At 32.3% G+C, this 18,212-nt stretch overlaps 4 protein-coding genes across 6 annotated transcripts in view; 3 read left to right on the top strand and 1 right to left on the bottom strand.

Annotated features, from left to right (window-relative positions):
• Nucleotides 1–41: 41 nt before the first annotated feature.
• LOC123005500 (protein xmas-2) lies at nt 42–7,031 on the bottom strand. Of its 2 annotated transcripts, none has more exons than XM_044399284.1 (6): nt 6,881–7,031; nt 6,485–6,819; nt 6,338–6,437; nt 5,895–6,285; nt 5,511–5,840; nt 42–2,975 (listed from the first exon to the last, which is right to left on the bottom strand). In XM_044399284.1, the coding sequence occupies exons 1-6, from the start codon at nt 6,928–6,930 to the stop codon at nt 69–71; spliced, it is 4,113 nt and encodes a 1,370-aa protein (XP_044255219.1). In that variant the 5' UTR covers nt 6,931–7,031; the 3' UTR covers nt 42–68. The 2 variants fall into 2 exon arrangements, with proteins under 2 accessions (XP_044255219.1, XP_044255218.1); XM_044399283.1 differs by having other exon boundaries at nt 5,895–6,291.
• A 1,814-nt stretch (nt 7,032–8,845) lies between these two features.
• LOC123004623 (peptidyl-prolyl cis-trans isomerase D) lies at nt 8,846–14,177 on the top strand. Of its 2 annotated transcripts, none has more exons than XM_044397955.1 (6): nt 8,846–9,263; nt 9,313–9,450; nt 10,431–10,537; nt 13,226–13,414; nt 13,460–13,846; nt 13,899–14,177. In XM_044397955.1, the coding sequence occupies exons 1-6, from the start codon at nt 9,140–9,142 to the stop codon at nt 14,103–14,105; spliced, it is 1,152 nt and encodes a 383-aa protein (XP_044253890.1). In that variant the 5' UTR covers nt 8,846–9,139; the 3' UTR covers nt 14,106–14,177. The 2 variants fall into 2 exon arrangements, with proteins under 2 accessions (XP_044253890.1, XP_044253889.1); XM_044397954.1 differs by having other exon boundaries at nt 8,851–9,263; nt 13,460–13,834; nt 13,887–14,177.
• LOC123004624 (sperm mitochondrial-associated cysteine-rich protein-like) lies at nt 9,479–10,410 on the top strand. The gene is made up of 2 exons (XM_044397956.1): nt 9,479–10,080; nt 10,136–10,410. The coding sequence occupies exons 1-2, from the start codon at nt 9,570–9,572 to the stop codon at nt 10,345–10,347; spliced, it is 723 nt and encodes a 240-aa protein (XP_044253891.1). The 5' UTR covers nt 9,479–9,569; the 3' UTR covers nt 10,348–10,410.
• Nucleotides 14,178–15,707: 1,530 nt separating the features above from the next.
• The window catches only part of LOC123004767 (palmitoyltransferase Hip14), a 10,868-nt gene continuing 8,363 nt past the window's right edge, over nt 15,708–18,212 (top strand). The window contains exons 1-3 of the mRNA XM_044398189.1: nt 15,708–16,239; nt 16,289–16,828; nt 16,879–17,046. Coding sequence (XP_044254124.1) covers nt 16,090–16,239; nt 16,289–16,828; nt 16,879–17,046 — 858 coding nt within the window. The 5' untranslated portion in view covers nt 15,708–16,089. The remainder of the gene's footprint in view (nt 16,240–16,288; nt 16,829–16,878; nt 17,047–18,212) is intronic.

The raw sequence follows: 18,212 nt of genomic DNA on the forward strand, positions 1-18,212 counted from the left end.
CGGAGAGGGCTGCGTTTGTGTTTTCAAAATAGGTRCATGTGTTCATGTTTAATTGTTAATTTATTACATCACTTTTCCTCCATAATACTTTTCAAAATATTCCCGGACTTTTTTAAAATCTCCTTATGTATTAAAACACTTTCCTCCAAATCAGTCAACAATTTTTTACATGTGCTCAATTCGCTCTTAATTTTAGTTACATTTTGCTTTTGTGGTTGAGTAATCTTTGTGAAAATCGCATCAATGTCCAAGTCGGTAACATCGATTTTCGTTTTCACAGTTTCATCCTTCTGTTGCAAGAATTCGAATATTTTTTGCTTAACAATCGGATTATTAATATAAAACCAATCACTTTTCACATAATCAAGTTTACCAACATCATAGACCACAATTAACTGATTATAAACCGATTTATTGACAAATCCAGTCCCATACAATGTGAAATCAGTCTGGCTTAACTTTTCCAGTACTACCACCTCTATAACATCGCACCAAACCACATTAGCAATCTCTTTAAAATCAGAACACGGATCAAAATACCGCAATATAACACTCATAACTTTGTAAAATAATTTTTGTGGGTCTTTAACGACCTGAGCGCAGTATTTTGAAACGGATAATTCGAGCTGTAGCTGGTTACAAGGTGGCCAATTCTCCAAAAAATTTGGAAGTCTAAAAGTTCCTAAAACCGACCTCAAATACTCCAAATAAGTGTCAGTATCCCAAAAACTAGGGAAATATTTGTAGTCACATGGAAGCGAATCCGGGATTTCACTTCTGAGCAATTCCCGAAAAATTCGCGGAAATTTAGGATATTCGCGACACTCCTCATCTAAAAGAATAGTTTTAATACGATCCAAAGCCTCGTTGTGAAGATAAATCACAGTGTTAGGATTTTTCAAACAATTTTTATAATTTGAATTCCACTTTGCAAAACTATTGCAACGTTTCCACAAATCCGTGATCAAAAATTTCGTCAAAAATGATTGCAAAGTGTCCATTTCCAATGGTGGGGCCTTTTCGACCCTTGTCGAAAGAAAAATCAAAGCTTCTTCGACTAGATTCACAAGATTTCGAGCCGTAAACTTATCAACAAGTATCAAATAATCGGAAATTATCCCTTCCTGAATGAGAGTTTTCAGACTCGGCTTCGCCTCGTCATAATTTTGCAATATTAAAACCACTGGAACCTTAACAAAAACGCCGTAATTTTTAAAATTGGCAATGATACGTCGCCAGATATCGTCATTAAAACAGTTGGCGATGAAAATGAATCCATTCGTGTCATTTCGAGTGTTTACGGCAAGACCTTTTTGTTTTTCAATACAATATGTCACAGTAGGCACCGATTTCGACTGTTGGATCAAAACAGATGAATTATCGCGCTGTTGCCAATTTATACAACTGTCCAAAACTTTCTCGACATGTGTCAAATCGTTCGGTAACGAAACGATTACTTTCCAAAACAGTTCATTGTGAAACTTCATTTCAACATCCCAATATTTTTTAGTTAATAACTTATACGTCAATTCTGACAAGTCAATTTTGCCAACATCGTCATCTTTAATCGGAATGTCAAAAGGTTTTCCCCATTTGTATCTCTTGTTGTTATTGGTTAAAACAAGGTTTTGGCTGTCGGTTCGCAACTCGCGAACTTCTTCCGTGATTGATCGTCCTCCAAACCACATTGGATTAAAATCAAGAGCCTTGCGTTTCCGTTTCCGACGAGAATATTCCCGCCATTTTGTTATCACATTTTGTAATTTTCGATCACGGATTTTCCTCCTAATTTCCACTAGAGTTTCACACTTGATTTTTTCCTCAACCGTATCTAAAATCTCACTAATGACATTACTGACGGTTGCTTTGATCTCAATATATTTGCGTCTCTCTTGTTTTCGTTTCGCTTCTTGTTCCATTTGACGTTTCATTTCTTCGAATTTTCGTACTTCTTCGAGTCGGCGTTTCTTCTCTTGATCTTCTAAAAGCTTGCGGTGGCGTTCCTCCTCTTTGCGTTTTTCTTCTTCCAGTCTAAGTCTCTCCAATTCTTGTTCTTTTCTCCGTTTAGTTTCTTGTTCTATTTTCCGTTTAGCTTCTTCTTCGCCTTCAAGTCGTTTTCTTTCAATTTCTTCCAGTGAGATTTTCGGAACTTCAGGTACGACTACAGGTGGTGCTAACTGTGTTATTTCTCCACCGAAAATACTTTTAGGAGTGGTATTTACGTTAGTGAAGATATTCTTTTGTGCAGACTTTCCCCCAAAAATACTATTTTCGTTTGTTTTTTGACCGAAAATCGCCACACTTGGCTTACTTTGACTAAAAATCGTTTGACTCTGACTAGACTGAACTGTCTTGGGACTGAAAATTCGAGGTGGAGGTGTTTCAACAACTTGTTCCATTTTCTCCTCTATTCTGATTTCTTGTTTTTTCCCAGAATCGACTTCGTCCAACTCTAAATCAAAATCTAAGTATCCGTTCTGATCGAAACTGTTTTGCGGTTCGTGATTTTCAAACAGTTTCGGTGGTAATTCCCTACCACAAACGATTCTACCAACCGAAAAATTTCGTTTAGATTCCACTAGATTTATAGCACGATCTAACACATAGGGGAATTCCGGAGCACCGAAATTCGATTTGTCTAAAACAATTCTAGTTCGATCAACATTTGTGAATAAGCCATAAGTTTCGAAAAACTCAATTGATGAATCTTGATTTTCAAAAGCCAAGATTTTTGTCAAGTATGAGACCGGAAGTGACGTTTGTGATATCCGAGGTGAATACGATTTTAAAAAAGTTTTTATGGCCCATAATCTAACTTGGATAAAATAGCGCATTAAGATACAAGCATTAAGGAATGTTGTCGAGTTGACTAATTTGAAAAATTTCACGTAGTTTTGTTTGTCCAACGATGAGTAGACCTGCAAGGCGAAGCGAACTTCTTGCGATTGTTGGATGTGCTCTTTGAGTTGTTGGACCTGAAGCAAACGAAAACTACAGCTTTTAGACAGGGTGTTAAAAAAATATTGCAAAATATATAAGGAGATAATAGTATGGACCAAAATAAACAAAAAAGTCTTAATAAACATGGGTTGGCAAAGTAACCGTTTTGGRGATGTGTGAATGAGAATATTTTTAGAATTTTTACTAAAAGCTCTTTTTTGTTGGAACAAATTGCAAATAAATGTTTCAAAAAAACGAATAATCTTCGATATCTCCGAAATTGTTACTTTGCAGACTCATGTTTATTAAGACTTTTTCATTTCTGTCTTGTTTTACATCGTAATACATATTAAAACATCACACCAGAATTCTAAAAACATTAAAAATTTGTAAGAATATTAAAAAAAAAAAATTTAATGCATAAGAGCTTACAACATAAAATAAAACGTATTAACAAAAAATAAATAAAATTTAAAATTGTCAAGTAGATCTTCCGAATTTCTTATCTTTTTCATTATCTTCACCTTCTTCAGTTTTTTTTTTTTGGACATTTGTAGTTTCTTATCTGATTTTCTTAAATCGTTTTTATTTTTTGTTCTCTAATTTTTTTGTTATACCTTTTCCCAATTGTTAAATTAYCGTTTTATCTCAACCACAGTTTCTTTGTTTCTTACATAAATAATAAGTTTTTTCTTTATTTTTTGTGTTGTCGGATTGTTTTTTTTATTATCCCATTTTTTTGATTCTAACTCCGTATATTATTCTCAAAAATCACTTTTTTATTTCTCATTTTTATTAAAATAATTCTTCTCAGTTTCTTCAGATTAAGTTTTCAAGTTTTCATTTAATCCAAAACACTTCCAAAATTGGTCAAGTCGGTAGCAAAAAAAAATAATCACCACAGTTACAATAGGCCATATACGTATAACTAAAACATTTCAAGTGGACGTAAATCCGTTCTTGTTGGTGTCAAAATTAAACCACAAATTTTTAAAGATAATAATAATAGATACGTAAAACAATAAACAAGGGATTTCAAGTGGACTCAAATGAAGTTGTTTTAATGTCAACATTACAAAAAAAGTACTATTTTTTTGGTTTACATTGTAATGAGAATATAAAATAAAATACAAAAAATTCACATTACATACCAGGCCAAATTTCTAAAAACTTAAAAAAATTGTAAAAATATAAAAAAACAAGAAAAAAAGCAAAGAGGTTTACAACATTCGGTAAAGAATATGTATAAGACATGACCAAAAAAAAAATTACATTTAAGAAACTGTCAATTAAATCTTCTTTCCTTTATCAAGATTGAGTGTAAAAATTTTCAAACGTAACCTGGAGTTATTACGTGGCTGGGGGATATACTTACTTTCGTATAAGTCATTAATGACGAGTTCGGGAGTTACGTATTTTCTTGTTCAAAACTTTTTTGGATTTACCTGTGTTAAATAAACGGTAATTCCCTCCCGAAAAATTATAGTGACCTTCATAATTCATAAGACATGACCAAAAAAAAAAATTACATTTAAGAAACTGTCAATTAAATCTTCTTTCCTTTATCATCATCAACTTCATTTTCTTTAGAGTTCTTCGACATCTTCAGTTTTTTATTTGTTTTTCTCGTTATATTTTTTGTTCTTTAAATTGTTTATTTAATTTTTTTCTCAATGCGAAACCGTTACTTTGCAGACTCAATGACTAATGTTTATTAACACTTTTTTGTTTGTTCTGGTCCATACTATGGTAACCCGTGTGATCGCAAAAAAATTGTAAATAAATTAAAATGTTCAAACATAAAACCACATATTTTCAAAAAAAATTAAGCAAAAACTTCTTTTAATAATGTTCATGGTAATATTCATTAACAAGAAAGTACTCACGCAAAACTAAAATTGGACAAAATTTTACGCATCAAACTGACTGATCACTATGTGCGCACTGTTTCCAGTCCTTGCTAATTATTCTTGCGCAGGGGGAGATTAGGCATGTTAAGTACCTTCTTTCGTTTCTGCGACCTATTACTCACTTTTTGTTTTTCAACATTTTAGCATTGAAATTTTTAGGATAAAATTATTTTGCTTTTATTTTATTTTGTTTAAACATGTTTTAGAAACAAACATTTCAACCATAAGTGTCTTTGGTTCTTTGCGATTTTGTACTTTTTATATTTACTGTAATTTGTTTAATACATATTTTGGACTTAAACATTTTATGAACATTGGTTTTTCCTTTGAATTTTTTGACAGTGAACCACCCTCCCATAATATTTCACAATCTTTTTTAACACCCTGTATGTAGTATTTTTTACCAAAAAAGCTTCTATGTACATCGACTCAAAACAAAAAATCAAAACTATTAAATGTTTTAAATAAAAATTCTTGTAAAATGTAACGTTAAAAATTGAAAATAAAAATGGTTAAACCAAATTGTATGCTATTAAAATGCTATAGTTTCTAGCTCGATTAAAATAAATACTTATTGCCATTGTAGCTAGTCGAAATTCTGAAGTACTACCAACCAAAAAATGTAACGTTAAACTCCATTTTTTAGTAATTTTTGCTTACCTCCCACATAAAATTCCCATCGTTCAAATTGAGCAAAATAATATACGCTCTAAACTCCGCCTCATTCCTACATTCCTCCCCCTTCAGCGCCAAATCATGATACATATATTTCAGCGTCTGAAGACACTTGGTCAAATTTTCGGTATTAATCTTCTGGTCGAAAACAGAAGGATCTTCCGCTACCAATCTTGCAGAACAAAAAATATGAAACCTGGCACATTGTTCGACCAATTCCACTGCTCCCTGACAACACAACTCTTGTTGAGTTATGTCTTTACGAATCCCCCTAGTCCGGTCCCATAAAAAATGATACCATTCAGCTAAATTCACCTGAAATAATTTTTCATAAATTAATTGTCACAATTTTGGAATAAAAAAACTGACATCAGTGGTGTCACAAAGGCCCATAATTCTGTGCATGAGATACCCCATTGTCATTTGTAAGACAGACACTGGTCGTAATTCCTGGGGCAAGGGGGCTTCCTGATCGGCCGAGCTTCGCGAGTATTGCTTGACGGCAAGTCGGGGGTTCATTCCTTTGCCCCCAACATCTTGTTCGTAAAGCGCCACTTGGTGTTGCGTTTCGCGCATCAAACGTTCCTTTTCGGGGCACATGTCCGGGCAAGTGCCCACAGTAATTGAAGCTTTACTCAATTCAATGTTTTTCTTTATTTTAATTCGTATTAATTTGTCCCGAGCATCGAGAATCCGAAACTTATCCTCGACTGTCGTCGCTTGTTGTCTAATTAAATTGATTAAATCACATTGCTCTGAACTAAAACTAGTAATTTAATTAATTAATCAATCAAGACATGCAATCACCCAACCTGAGACTACCTTTCTTTTTCTGTGGCTTTGGTGAAGCCCCCTTCCAACGTTGCCGTTTCAACTTTGGTACTTGTGTTTCAGGGACGTCCACAGCCATGGCTACAAAAAAGTGTAATAATAGCGTACCAAATAAGTAATTTAAGCACCTTCAGGTCTCAGATCATAAGTCCGGGGGGCAAAGCCCCCCATTGCAACTAGTTCAGCTTTAATTTCCGGATCGTCTGTCCAATCCGGGTCTGGATTTTTCTTAGGTCTCTTTTTTTTAACGACAGTTTCCGTGTCTCGAGTTACGTTGAATACATGACCGTTGTATTCTCCTGCGACTTCTAAGGCATTTAACATCCCGTCTTCGTTCGCGTATTCGATCAGAAGAGTATTACGTTTTGGGCGAAATGTGACGAGTTTAACCTTTCCAAAACGACGAAAATAACGTTTGGCATTGTCACGGGCTTCGAAAAATTCGGAAGGCACATCCGTAGCCCTAAAAAATTGATAAAAACAAACAAGTTCTAACCCAAATTAAAAAACTCATGAAAACTCACTTTACAATAAAAGACTCCACTTTTTCGGTGTTTTCCGTTTCTACCTCCATTGTAAGACAATTATTCACACTACTTTTTGGTAATTTTCATATAAAAACACATGGATTTTGAATAAATCACAACATTCCAAGAACAACGTCATGTAGCGCCAACTGCAACACCAGTGTTGCCATGTGAAATTTTTTGTAATCCCTAGATTTAGTTGTTAAAAATCTCTAGAAATCCCTAGGCATTGCCAAATCCATTTAAATTTTAGGTGTTTATTGGATTGCATAACAAAATCAGAATTTCAAAAAAAGTTTGTTTAAACATTTTTGATTAAACAAATAATATAACAAATGAAACATAACTTTCTTAATTAATGTAAAGTATATTCTGAACAAACTAAATACATATTATCAATTTAACTAAAGAAAACAGAAACTAATGAAAATTACATATAATAATAATTCGTAATAATATAAAAACTAAGAATATAAGGTGATTCACGAGGAATAATGAGCCTGACCAAATTCTCGATGCAACCACCATTATACTCTTCACTGTAATGTTGGTTGCATCGAAAATTTAGTCAGGCTCATTATTCCTCGTAAATCATCCTATATGTAAGTATATAGAGGGTGTTTCACATAACTTTACGAGGCTTGCGCCTAATGTACGCACCCAAATAGTAGTTGTCAAACTAATCACTATTTCATTAATAATCATAAACTGCAGTTTTTCAGAAACAATTATCATTTGTTCTATCAAGAGATGACATGAATATGATTGTAGTTTATCTATTTTAATCACTAACTAACTAAAAACGTTGTAATTTTTGAAAGAGTGAACAAGATTATGAGAAGATTATCCAATTTTTCGAAATTTGTAAATTTGTGTTCGTATCAGAATATGTATTATTGATTGCAACTTTCAGGCGCAGGCCTCGTAAAATTAAGTGAAACACCCTGTACAATTAATAGTATAAAACCACATAAAAAAATATATATTTCCTTGTTCATTTTTTTTAACAAAGTAGAATCGATTACGAAATTAAAACAACTGTTATCTTTTAGCAACATTTTTGTTTGCTGAAAACCACTTAATGTTTCCACTGAGAGTTTATTTCGAATTTTGGTTTTATTTAAATTAATTATAGAAAAAATTCTTTCTTACGTTTCCTTTTGGTTTGCTTCAAAGCTACAGCTTCTTCTGATGAAGAATATTCTTCGATATCTTTGGAAGATGATGGTTTTGATACCATTTCAACATCTTGAAAGCAGTTTAAAAAGAAATAAATAAAAAGAATTAAAAAACATATATTAATAAAAACAGTACAATTTATTTTCGGATTATTTAAAAAAGTTTAATAAAACTGCCACACATACCTTGCTAAATTTGTTATTAACACACTCCAATTTACATAAATGCACAAAACTTTTAACAATTTTTTTGTTCATATTAGGTATTTTAAACTGTATTTGCAAAAAGAAATATAGAAGATTGAGTGTAATTACGAGTTATTACGTGGCTAGGGGATATACTTACTTTCGTATAAGTCATTAATGACGAGTTCGGGAGTTACGTATTTTCTTGTTCAAAACTTTTTTGGATTTACCTGTGTTAAATAAACGGTAATTCCCTCCCGAAAAATTATAGTGACCTTCATAATTCCTATCAACTCGTTTTTTTTTACATTTCAATATAATAATGTGAATAATTAAAAAAAATATACTTGAAACCTTGAACACAAAAACTAACAAAAAGCATCTCCCAAAAGATTCTAAAAAAATCCCTAGATTTTGTGTAAAAAAACTGAAAAAAAAAACTCTTTATCCCTTAGACAGTTTAAAAATCCCTAGATTCGGGCAAAATTCCTAGACCTGGCAACCCTGTGCAACACTGCAGAGGTGCCAACACTGCCAACTATAGAAAATATAAAATACTAACCAACTTGACAATCGTTGTAAGACATCTAAACAATTCTAAGACAACACATTTATTTTGTTGACTTCTTTTTGTGTAAAATCACCTGATGAATTCGAATTCAATTTACAGCCAGTTATTTTTCTCGTAAAAAGTTGACATTCCCAACTTCAGCTATCAAAGTTAATGACATATGACAGTATGGGTTTTTGATTTTATTGACTGATTTACGTCAATGAAATGTCAAATCGTAAATAGGTAAGCTGTTAAAAAAAAGAATAATGTGTAAGTTTTTGATAATGCCGGTGTATAAAATGTACGTTAATTACTAACAAACCACTCGTGCAATGAATAATGAAATATTTGACGTCCTACGAAAACAATTCTAGTGAATCTGTAGCAATGAATAACGAAAATCATGAAACGACGGAAAAAAACCCGGTGGTCTTTCTGGATATTAGTTTTGGGCCGGCAAAAGGTTTTTTTCTATTCTAAAAAATAATATAATTGTGTTATTTCATTTGTAGCCGGTAGAGTCGTAATCGAACTCTTTAAGGATAAAGTTCCAAAAACAGCGGAAAATTTCCGGGCTCTGTGCACTGGTGAAAAGGGGATTGGCAAACACGGAAAACCTCTACATTTTAAAAACACTATTTTCCATAGAGGTAAGTGAAACAATTAATTTTTCATTTCAAAATTGTAATAAGTTGGCTACACATAATTGACATTTCTTTTCGTTCAGTCAGTTCAAAATTCCTGTAACCAAAAACTAATAAAAACTAAAATGCCCTGCTGCAATTGCGACGATTGCTCTTCCGACGGCGACTGCTTTCCCCCCGACTTCGATTCCCTCAAAAAGTGGCATAAAGACTTTAACAACTTGCGACAGCAATGGTCAGACCTTCAAATATGTGGCAACAACAACGCTAAGAATGATTGTTGTAAATGCTGTTGTTGTTGTAAGCCTAAACTGGTCAAAGGCCGTTTCGGTTTAGCTTGGATATCTGAAACTCCTCAAAAAAGGTGCTGCACCCCTTGTGGGTGGCAGCTGGAAATTTGTGACACTCCCTCTCGGGTCGAATGTCAATGTAAGAAAATGGAGCAGTGGGCCAGTTGTCCGCCAGTAGAGGGCTGCAAGTGTTGTTTACCTAAACCTAAATGTTGTCCACCTAAACCTAAATGTTGTTCAGCAGGACCTAAATGTTGTACACCAGAACCTTGCCCTAAACTTCCCTGTTGTTCGATTAAAGTTATGCCTTTTAAGCCACGGGAGGAGTGCTGTTGTAACAACAACTGTAACTGAGATGTTGTTTCCACTTTACTTAATAATTAATAGTGATTTTGATTTAGGCAAGACTAATGATAAAGCGGTGGCAACTGACAATTGTTGTTGTAGTGAAAATAAACCAGATTGTCCTCCACCTGAACAAGATTGTGCTTGTGATGATGAGAAAGAAATTAATGCAACCAATGACACTGATGATAATAATAACAATAATGATAATAGTAGTAAAACTGATAAACCACGCAGTCGCTCCAGAGGAAGGCGGAGAAGAAAATAAATACCTTATTCATTACGTTTATTATTGTCTTACTTGAATAAAAAATCTAAAAATTGTGTTTTATGTTATATTTTTTATTACAGTGGTTCCTTTATTTATGGTGCAAGGAGGAGACATTACGACGAAAGATGGTACAGGAGGTGAAAGCATCTATGGAAATACATTTGAAGATGAAAATTTTACAGTGCTGGTAATTAAAATTTTAAACTATTAAACCCAATTTAAAAACTTTCAGTTCATGTCTCTAAATTTAATTTTTATGTGAAAATAAGTAAATAAGCACAATGAAAAGTAAACAACATACACATAATTACAATCAAAAGTCTCTTTTACAACTATGGTCTTCCTATTCTATTTTTCCAAGTTAAATTAATGTTTATTTTGGATCTATCCTTTTTTTTAAACAAATTTAAAACAAATTAAAATGCATTGCATTTGTGAAAATTGTTTTGTAAGAAAAATAGCTGATGATGGCATGTTTTATGCCGAAACGTCTTTAAATTTAGTTTGTAGTAATTGTTTTAACAAAGGATCTGGAAGCTATAACTGCTAGAAAATTTTGCAGTTCTATTTATTAATTTTATTTTGAAATCGTAATCATAAAGGAGAAAGTTGTAGAGAATTAAATTGCTTTAAATACCTGACCAGAGACCAGATTTTTATCTTTAACGATTTAATCTGATTTTTTTTTCACATTGCTAAAAACGTGTTACTTAGACCTATTTTATTTGCTTTGGCTTATTTTAAAGTTATTTTTGTTACAAGTACCTAAAACACAGTTTTTGCGGACGAATCATTGCAGATGAGTCCGCAAAAACGTTTTAGGTATGTGTTACAAACAACATTTTTTTGTTAAAGCTTCCAAAACACGAATTCACACCTCTTAATAATTAAAAAAATGCCACCATAGTAACCAATTTTATTTTTTAGTCCGGAAAAACTGGACTGAGTACCTAAAATAACCATTTTACGTATTATTTTATTGAGTCCGGAAATGACTTATTTTAGAGACTCAAATGAGACCCTAACACAGCTGTTTTCGGGAGCGTATACAAATAAAGAATTTTTTTAGTTTAATTGAATCGAAACATGTTGTTTTATTTAATTGTTTTCGTAATTAATGCTAAAAATAAAGAAAGGAATTAAAATGTGCTATGTCGATTTGTTTAGTTTAGTTTATTTTTTATTTTTGTTCTTATCTACAATTCAATTTTTTATCATTTATGTAAGTAATTACTAATTACTAAGAAAAACAATGAAAGATTTTGGGGGATGGTATCCTAGGTTAAAATAAGAAAAAAAGTTGCTATGGACATTTATCTGGAAATGCTTCTTTAGGGAGCTAGAGCTCTCTGAAGATGGCGGACAAAAGGCCTTTTTTTCAAAATATACTCTCTAAGATATACTCGTAGTTTTAAGAAAGTTAGCATCTGGAGTAATTTTTTGGCGCTGAATCTATTGGTGATATCAAAAATTGTGTACCCTGATTAGGAGGGGCGGAGGCACTAATTTTGCTTTGGAAGATGGTTTTTGGATTTTTCTGGCAGATTTGGATTTATTGTCTAATTTTTGTTGTAATTTTTGTGTTATGTTTTTAGCGGTGTCCCAAGTTTTCTAATTGATTAAAAAAAAATTTGCTGGTGCAAACGATAGAGAATTAAATAAACTTCAATTTGATGCTTTAATACAGGCTAATAAAGATCGATTTTCAGACGCAACCCAAAATACAATCTCAGATGCCACTATGTGTTACTTGATGTACTGTTTGAAATTTTTCGAAGCTTTAAACATATCTGTGATAGCTTTGACAGTTTTTATAACTTGGCGTCCTACGGTGTACCTTTGACGGTACAGATTTAGCCACACCATTTTTGTGGTATTCTCTAAAGGTATACCAAGATCATGTTAGATTTTCGTCGTTTGAATACATTTCGAATCCAAGAGGAAATAAAAGTGGAATTGATGACACTGTCATATTTAATGCATGACATATCTATCAACAATCACTTTGATTTTAAATTAATATTTTAAATTTTGCAAACGCAACAAAATCCAAGCTATCTGTGAGAATGTATTTTGGGTTGCGTCTGAAGATCGGTTAGGGTCTTTATTATAAATGACCCTGTATTGTTCAAAATTTTTAGTGTATGTCAGTTAGACCCTAAAAACCAAATTTGGATTTTTTTTAATTAATTGAAATCACTTCTGCATGATAAAATTCCTTTATTTTTTCTAATGGTAACTGTGAAAATTGAATAATATGAAAGTTGACGGATTTTGAGTAATTAACAACCACAAACCACTCCCCAAAATCTTTCAACATTTTTTTCGTCCACTCTGTATAGAAAATGTAATTCTTACATTTTTCACAATATTTCTGCTTCATAGCATTTTGTTTTTTTTTTCGGGTAGGTAGTTAATTTAAATAATATTCCTAATACTATGTTGGGAGTTATTGTATTACATATACAGGGTGTCCCAACTCACATTTGCGTCAAAGTGTTTTAGTAAAATTTAGTAATTTTAAGTGATTTCAAAATTTAACCTCTTATCATTAAGAAAATGATATCTGCAATTAAGAGAACACGGCCACCTATCTAATTATTATTGTAATCGGCTGAAATTTGACTTACCCAGACCGAACTAAAAAAAAAAACTGCACCCCAGGCTCGGACCCGCGATAACTATGATTTATTTCGCGTGTAATCCGGCAAGTGGCACTAACGCAAAGGTTACACTAAATTATTGTCGTTATTAGGATGTTTTCTAAATAAGTAGGATAAGGAAAGTCGTGCGATGTTCACACGAGATTTTTTTAAAATAATTTCAGTGTTAGTTTAACACTTAGACGAACTATTCAAATATGCGGTTTTTTTAGCATGAAGAGGAGGGCATGGTCGGAATGGCCAACAACGGTCCAAACAGCAACAATTCCCAATTTTATATAACTACAGTTCCTTGTTCACATCTCGACGGTATTAACGTCGTCTTCGGTGTAGTCAGAAAAGGATTCAATATAATTAAAGAAATGGGCGAAGTGCCACGAAATGGCGACACACCGATAGAAGTATGTTGCAACTCATGTTAAATACTTTATCTAATCACTTTGTAGAATATTGTAATAATAAATTGTGGCGAATTGAAACCGGGAGTTCCCTGGGGCATCGAGGAACAAGACGGAACAGAAGATATCTATCCTCCATGGCCAAACGACTGGGATTTGCAATCGGATAAAAGAGAAAAATTGATTGAAAATGCAATAAATCGAATAAAAAATTCGGGTAACCACTTTTTTAAACAGAGCAACTACGTAGATTCAGAACGAAAGTATATTAAAGCATTGAGATATATTGACTGGTACTTAGGACTTAAAGAAAATAAAAATATTAAAAACATAGAAGATTTGAAAATGAATTCGTTATTAAATCTTGCTGCAGTGAGACTGAAGAGACACAAGTACAAAGAGGTTATAGACTTATGTAGTCAGGTGACTTTAGATGTAAATTTATAATTTTTTCCTATTCGTTTTTTCATTCAAGGTTATTTTAAAGGAGCCAAAAAATGGGAAAGCTTTTTATAGAAGAGGACAAGCAAAATTAGCATTAAAAGACTACGATAAAGCCATCAAGGATTTAAATGTCGCAATTAATCTGCACCCAAATGATAACAACATCCAGGCAGTATTAAACGTTGCTAAGAAAAAAAAGTTGAGTTATTTAAAGCGGGAAAGGCAATTTTATGGCAATTTTTTTAAGTAGACATTTAAACATTTCCAGTTTTGTTTTTTGTATTTTTATCTTAGTTTTTGCAATAATTAAAAATTGTGATTATTTCAAGTCCACTATAATATGTAGTCTAAAACTAAAAAAGAAGACATCAGTATTTTCATTTGGTCCAAAAATATTGTGTTCTGTCATCATTGGCTATGATCTCATTTTTTTTTTCGGCATCTAACTTTTAATGGTTAGCAATAAATAGGGTTGGTAACAATTTTAATAGAATTGAACTTTTTTTGCCTTGAATATTAAGTACACTGTATAAAATTTATAGTTACCTCGGCTCGATTTAAATTGGTTCTACTGTATTTTTGGTAATCATTTTTAATCACTCGACGCATCGATATTTCAGTGTTGTTGTTGGGTACTTAAGAATAGAGGTGTCCGGAAAGTCGCGCACCTTCCTAACACTGTATTATCGGCCGATGCCCTAGGTACAGTTGGAGACAAAATACTTTGGTCGTCAATGTCACTTGAGTGACATTAAATTGTAAAGCATGCTTTAGGACTGTTAAGTTTATTTTTAGCTACTGTCAATCAGAGTTGACAAGTTGTACATATTTTTGATAGGAAGATATAATAGCTCTCATTAATTTGAAATTGTCATTCATTTTAACGTTAAAGCTTGAATTACATTAAAGTGTCAGAAAAGTGACGACCAAAGTATTTTGTCTCCAACTGTAACAAGAAAAATGTTTAAAAAAATCTATTTAAAAATTTTGGAAGTTATGAGAGTTTAAATTTTGCACTTTGACTATTTATTTCTGTTGGAAAAATAATTTATTATTATTTGTGGCTTTTGTTGGCAAAATTTTTATACCTGTACAAAACATTTACACAATCATCAGTATCATTAAATAGTCAAATGTCAAAGACAGAGAATTTTTTAAACATTTACTCTGGGGTACTACCCAATTACTCCCTTTCAAGGAAGTGCGCGACTTTCCGGACAACCTGTATATTGCAAACTTGTGTTTTTTAGTACGTTGAAAGGTATTATACGTATTTAGTTGGAGTTTAGTGACTGAAAAGCTCAAATTTATTTTTAGTAAGAATTTTTATGTTTTAAAAGTTGTTTTAAAAATACTATTAAGTATAAATATGTGATAATAATGAAATTTGTTTCAAAAAGTCAATCTACCCCTTACCGTGAAAGAGATGAGGAGCAGTTATTGTAATAAGTTTTCAATTACCAAAGTTTCTTTTCCTCCAAGAGTACTCTTCCTCAGTTTCCAAATTCTTATTTTTTTTGTTTTGAACATCTAAATACTTGTATTTTTTTAAATACCGTAATAGGTATTAAAATAAAAATGAAAATGATAATTTTCAACTTTAAGAGTTCTGGACTTTTTAGAGGTTTGCGTTTTTAAGTTTTCACAAATGTTTTAATTTAAATAATAAAACAAAAGTTAAAAACACTTAATTTTTAATTTGCAAGAAATTTTTGCCATTGTTTTTACAATCAAAACACTCAAAATTAAAAAACTAGGATTTTTATGAATTCATAGTTGCACGAAAACTCTTAAATCGACAATTTTTAACATTCACAGCCATTCATACTTATACTTTTTAATCCTAGAAGAAATCAGGCCTTAATGATATTATCAATTAACTTTAAAGACCATAACTTATAATAATTCGATTAGTTTAATAATAATACTTTATAAATTTCCCAGAAAGTAATCGGATAGGCAACCAATAAAACATTCGTCTTCCTCAACTGCCATTAGACATAATTTTCATAAGTTAAAAGGAGGTTGAAAAAACAAATGTATATTCGTAGAACAGTTCCCGTACAGATTTTACCAAGTCTTTGATTTAGTATTATAATTTATAGTGACACGTTGTTCTTGTTACAAATTATCGATTTCATCAATTCGAAAACCTAACCTCAACTTGACTTGATGTCTCCCTGTCATTTGCCTGTCAAAATTAATGATAAAATATCTAAAAGGATTTAATAAAAATGTACCAAAACGCTTGCGGAGCGGCGGCTGCAAGTGCTGGAGGATGTGTCGGAACAGAACGTGATTGTCACAGCTTAATATCAAAAGAACCAGCAGTTCCAGCCATCGAGCATGACTACAGTGGTTTCGACATTGTTAAAGCGACTCAAGTAAGTGAAAACATTTAAAAAACCTTTAATTAATGCACAACTTTCACAGTATGGGGCGTTTGCCCGAGTAAAGGAACTAGTAGAAGCCGGTTACAACGTGAACCAAAGAGACAGCGAAACAGTGACTCTTCTCCACTGGGCTGCTATCAACAACCGCAAAGACATTATAAGGTATTTTATCGAAAAGGGGGCTGAAGTGGACGCCGTGGGTGGCGAATTAAACGCGACTCCTCTCCATTGGGCTACTCGACAAGGTCATTTAGATGCTGTGGTGATTTTGATGAACGCTGGGACTGACCCCACACTCAGAGACGCTGAAGGCTGTTCGTGTATACATCTGGCAGCGCAGTTTGGACATACGGCACTTGTGGCCTATTTCATAGCCAGAGGGATTAGTCCAGATTTGGTGGATAGGGCAGGAATGACACCTTTAATGTGGTCGTGTTGGAAAGTTTGCACTTTAGATCCAACTAGATTGTTGTTAACACTTGGGGCATCCCCGAATTTGACGGATCATCAAGGAAATACCGCATTGCATTGGGCTATTTTAGCCAGAAATACTTCAGCTATTTCAACTTTAATAATTCAGGTGGTTTGAGATTGAGTGTTTGATTGTTATTTACTGAAAGATTTTTTTAGGGACAAGCAAGTTTAAATGTACCTAATCATAGGGGAGATACGCCGTTGTCGATGTTACAGACACAATTAGGTGCTATTTGGATAGGTTCTAAAGTTTCAGACCGTATCAAAGAAGCTTTAGGTAATGGAAATACAAGAAATATTTTAACAAGAATTACTAAAGATAAGGTAAGTACATTTTATTTATTTTATAATAAATTTTATAGATAGCAATATAGTTATTAAACTTTTACAGTGACATAGTTATTGTGTAAGTACAAAGCTGTAAATTTTGTAAACAAATTTGAAATAGTGTACCTACCGTTTAAATTTACAAACTTGTACAAACTGTTTCAGAATCATTTAAATTTAAAAATTGACTAAACAAATGAATCAGATCATGTTGCCACAAAAACCGCTCCAAATTAGACAAAATTTTTACTTATAGAAAAGAAATTAAAAATCACAAAACTGTCTTATTTATTAGGAAACCGATAAAGAAAAGAACATAGATATAAAAGAGGTAATCTGTAAAAAAAAGCAAACAAAATCAAACGTATGTATTAATACACTGGCCGCCAAAATTAACCGGACAACTAAAATTTTGCGATTTTTCACATTGTAATATTTTTGTTATTCTTTGTCAGATTTCGACGAATTTTTGTTTGGCTTAAAGAAAAAAAATTGTAGATCATTGTAATTTAATTCAATAACGTTTCTAGTTTTCTCTTCTAAATGTAATACTCAAAAGACGAAGGCACTGTTTTTTTTTACTTATTTTTATACTGAGCTGTGGTGTGCGACCGAGACAGATTATTGTCCATTTTTTTCACCACATTTTCCATAATTTTAATTCTTGAGACATGAGAGATAAAGCTATAAAAAAAGGAAAAAACAGTGCTCTCGACTTTTGGGTATAACTAGCCCAGTCAAATTAGCTTTAAAAATAGGGCGATCGGTGGAAAAAAATCCTTGAGAGTTGGAATGTTTTTTAACGCTTTCTTTACACTTGGGTAAACATATGTGTGTCTTTTTTTAAAGCTTATAAAAATGGTCCTTTGCATTTTTGCTGTAGGACTAACCGTAAGCGAGTTATAGGGCTGACAAAAAACATCATTAAAAAAAATGTGCTTTATTCGCATTTAAAACAGAATTGATCTTGTGATTTGAAAAAACTGACAGTAAATTAAATTTATTGGGTGCAACACTTCATTAGAGAAGGTATAACTTCCGAGTCGTCCTCATGAGTAATGAAAAAAACAGCTTTTTTAGCCTTTTTTAATTATCTTGCATTATTTAAAACAATTCAAAAGCTAATCCAAAAAAAAACAAAAAAATATTTTTGATTTTTTTCG

The sequence above is a fragment of the Tribolium madens genome, unplaced genomic scaffold (genome assembly GCF_015345945.1).
Source record: "Tribolium madens isolate multiple individuals breed KSU strain unplaced genomic scaffold, Tmad_KSU_1.1 Scaffold_20;HRSCAF=117;Tcas5.2_LG4, whole genome shotgun sequence".
NCBI classification, from domain to species: Eukaryota; Metazoa; Arthropoda; class Insecta; order Coleoptera; family Tenebrionidae; genus Tribolium; species Tribolium madens.